Source organism: Anarrhichthys ocellatus, unplaced genomic scaffold, assembly GCF_004355925.1.
Source record: "Anarrhichthys ocellatus isolate YVR2014 unplaced genomic scaffold, GSC_Weel_1.0 scaffold3225, whole genome shotgun sequence".
In the NCBI taxonomy this organism is placed as follows: Eukaryota; Metazoa; Chordata; class Actinopteri; order Perciformes; family Anarhichadidae; genus Anarrhichthys; species Anarrhichthys ocellatus.
This window is the reverse complement of record NW_022283199.1, coordinates 3,845-6,024: the sequence shown is the minus strand read 5'-3', so window position 1 is coordinate 6,024 and position 2,180 is coordinate 3,845. Positions and strand designations below refer to the sequence as shown.

The following is a 2,180-nucleotide window of genomic DNA, read 5'->3' as shown; positions in this document are numbered from 1 at the left end:
AGTCAAACAGACCATAAAGCAGGGGATGCTTTAGGGCGGGGCTACACGGTGATTGACGTCACTCCTCCTCAGTCCAAATTCCCGTTCACTGGTTGCGCAAAAAACAAGATGGCGACGGCGAAATCACTGAACCGGAGGCTTCAAAACATCCACAAACCAACGACAGACGTGGGACTCTGTGGGAGTTTCACTAGTTTAGAGAAGAAGTCTCACCATCTTCTCGCAGGCGTCCACTAATGTCTGCTTCCCTGCAGAGTCTATGATGTAGAGCTCCTGTGTGGGGGGGGGACATGAAGATTTAGTCAAATTATTTGGTTTTAAATTTCCTATTTTCTCTGGAAAAGGACATTAATGTTCATCTCACAGTGCCGCCTTATTGCTCACTGAAAACAGATAAGAAACTAACAACATTAAAAAACTTCTTCCACCCCGAGCGACGGATTATACCCCCCCCCCTCCTGTGATAACTTTAATGGAGGACGAAGAGGACTCACCACACTGTCGCTGGTCTCTGGGATTTGGACGCATTTCATCAGAAGCTCCACTCCGGCTGTCTGTCAAACAAACACAGTACATGTTGTTATTATTATAATGATGTTTATTAGACCTCAATCAATGACATCACATGTTAAACACACTAGCTTTAAAGGAAACTTTTTATGATTCATAAAAATTTTCTTCAATTCTTCTTCAAATAACTGCTCCAACATTCCTACTGTGGCTTTTATAGAGAGTAGGAAAGGAGATGAGGAGAGAGGAGACGAGGAAAGGGGAGGAGAGGAGAAGGACAGCGATTGGGGCTAAGTGGATAGCAGGCCGTCTTTCAATCAGAGGGTCGGCGGTTCGAACTCCGGCTCCGCTAGTCGCATGTCGATGTGTCCTTGAGCAAGACACTTAACCCCAAAATTGCTCCTGTAGCTGTGCCTACGGTGTAGAAATGTGATAGACTCTGAATTGTAAGTCGCTTTGGATAAAAGCTTCTGCTAAATGACTGTAATGAAAGAGGAGACGAGGAAAGGGGGGATGGCAGATGTTTAAGAGCTGCCTGAGCTTTGCTGCAGCGGTCGGAGACACAAGTTAAATGAATCCAGGGTGAATAGAGGAGGTACACACACACAGATGATGTAATGAATACGATTCTTCACAAGCTCTGGAGATCTGATGGAGTCCTGAGTGGACCGGACTGATGTGGGCCGACTCTCACCGTCACGTCTCACACCGAGAGAAAGATCAGTGGAGACCTTGAAGGAGGGAGGCCGACATACACACACACAGTTTTCATGCTCACTGCCTCTGTGAAACACACACATTTACCTGATTCACACACTCTCTCTCTCTCTCTCTCTCTCTAATGAGCTGGGGTGATGCATAGGAAGCCTCTCGCTGGAATGCCAATGAGGGTCCATTAGCAACAGAATAAGCTCAGAATATTGCTAACGGCCCGTCTGACATTTTCAAAGGAGGACGTGAGGAGAATGGCCGACAGCCTCCGCTACCCTTCACAGTCAAAGGTTGAAGAACACGAGCAGTAACATCTTCACAGCGCCGGCTTCTCGTTCACGTTGAGACACAACGGACACAAGAGTCCTGGAGAGAAGTTTGTCCTCAAGTAAATGGAGTCAAATTAAATTAAAGGGTTAATCTCTCGTCTTAACATGTACGCTGCATACGTCTCTGTTAGAGACCTGTCAATCACCCTGTAGCCCCACCCCTAAAGCATCCCCTGCTTTATGGTCTGTTTGACTCTTTGGCTTTGATCCACACACGCTCACCGGCCTCTGATGTCTTCTTCTGTTGTTTCATTGCATGCATTTCTATATATTTATTCTTAATATTTTGCATAACATGCAGTACAGACGTGTCAAAGCTTTCCTCAAAGTTCAGCATCACACTGTGAAAAATAAAAAGATGCAGCACTAGTGCACCGCGATCGACTTTAGTGCTCGACTAGTCCAACGTTCAGCACCACACGTATAAGGCTGTACAGTGTGTGTGTGTGTGTGTGCGTGTGTGTGCGCCCGCTCGTTAAGTACCTGTTCTGGTGGCTTTCCAGAATCCTGTGCTGTATTAATTATCGATGTTCCTGTCACCTCAGAACCCCCAATACTGCTGACACAGCAAAAGCACAGCAAGCACACACACACACACACACACACACACACACACACACACACACACAC

At 46.5% G+C, this 2,180-nt stretch overlaps 1 protein-coding gene across 1 annotated transcript in view; it reads right to left on the bottom strand.

Annotated features, from left to right (window-relative positions):
* Nucleotides 1–96: 96 nt before the first annotated feature.
* Nucleotides 97–2,180, bottom strand: part of ift27 (intraflagellar transport 27 homolog (Chlamydomonas)) — a 3,891-nt gene continuing 1,807 nt past the window's right edge. The window contains exons 3-4 of the mRNA XM_031840734.1: nt 495–554; nt 97–273 (exon numbers count right to left, since the gene is read on the bottom strand). Of these exons, the coding sequence (XP_031696594.1) occupies nt 196–273; nt 495–554 (138 nt within the window). The 3' untranslated portion in view covers nt 97–195. The remainder of the gene's footprint in view (nt 274–494; nt 555–2,180) is intronic.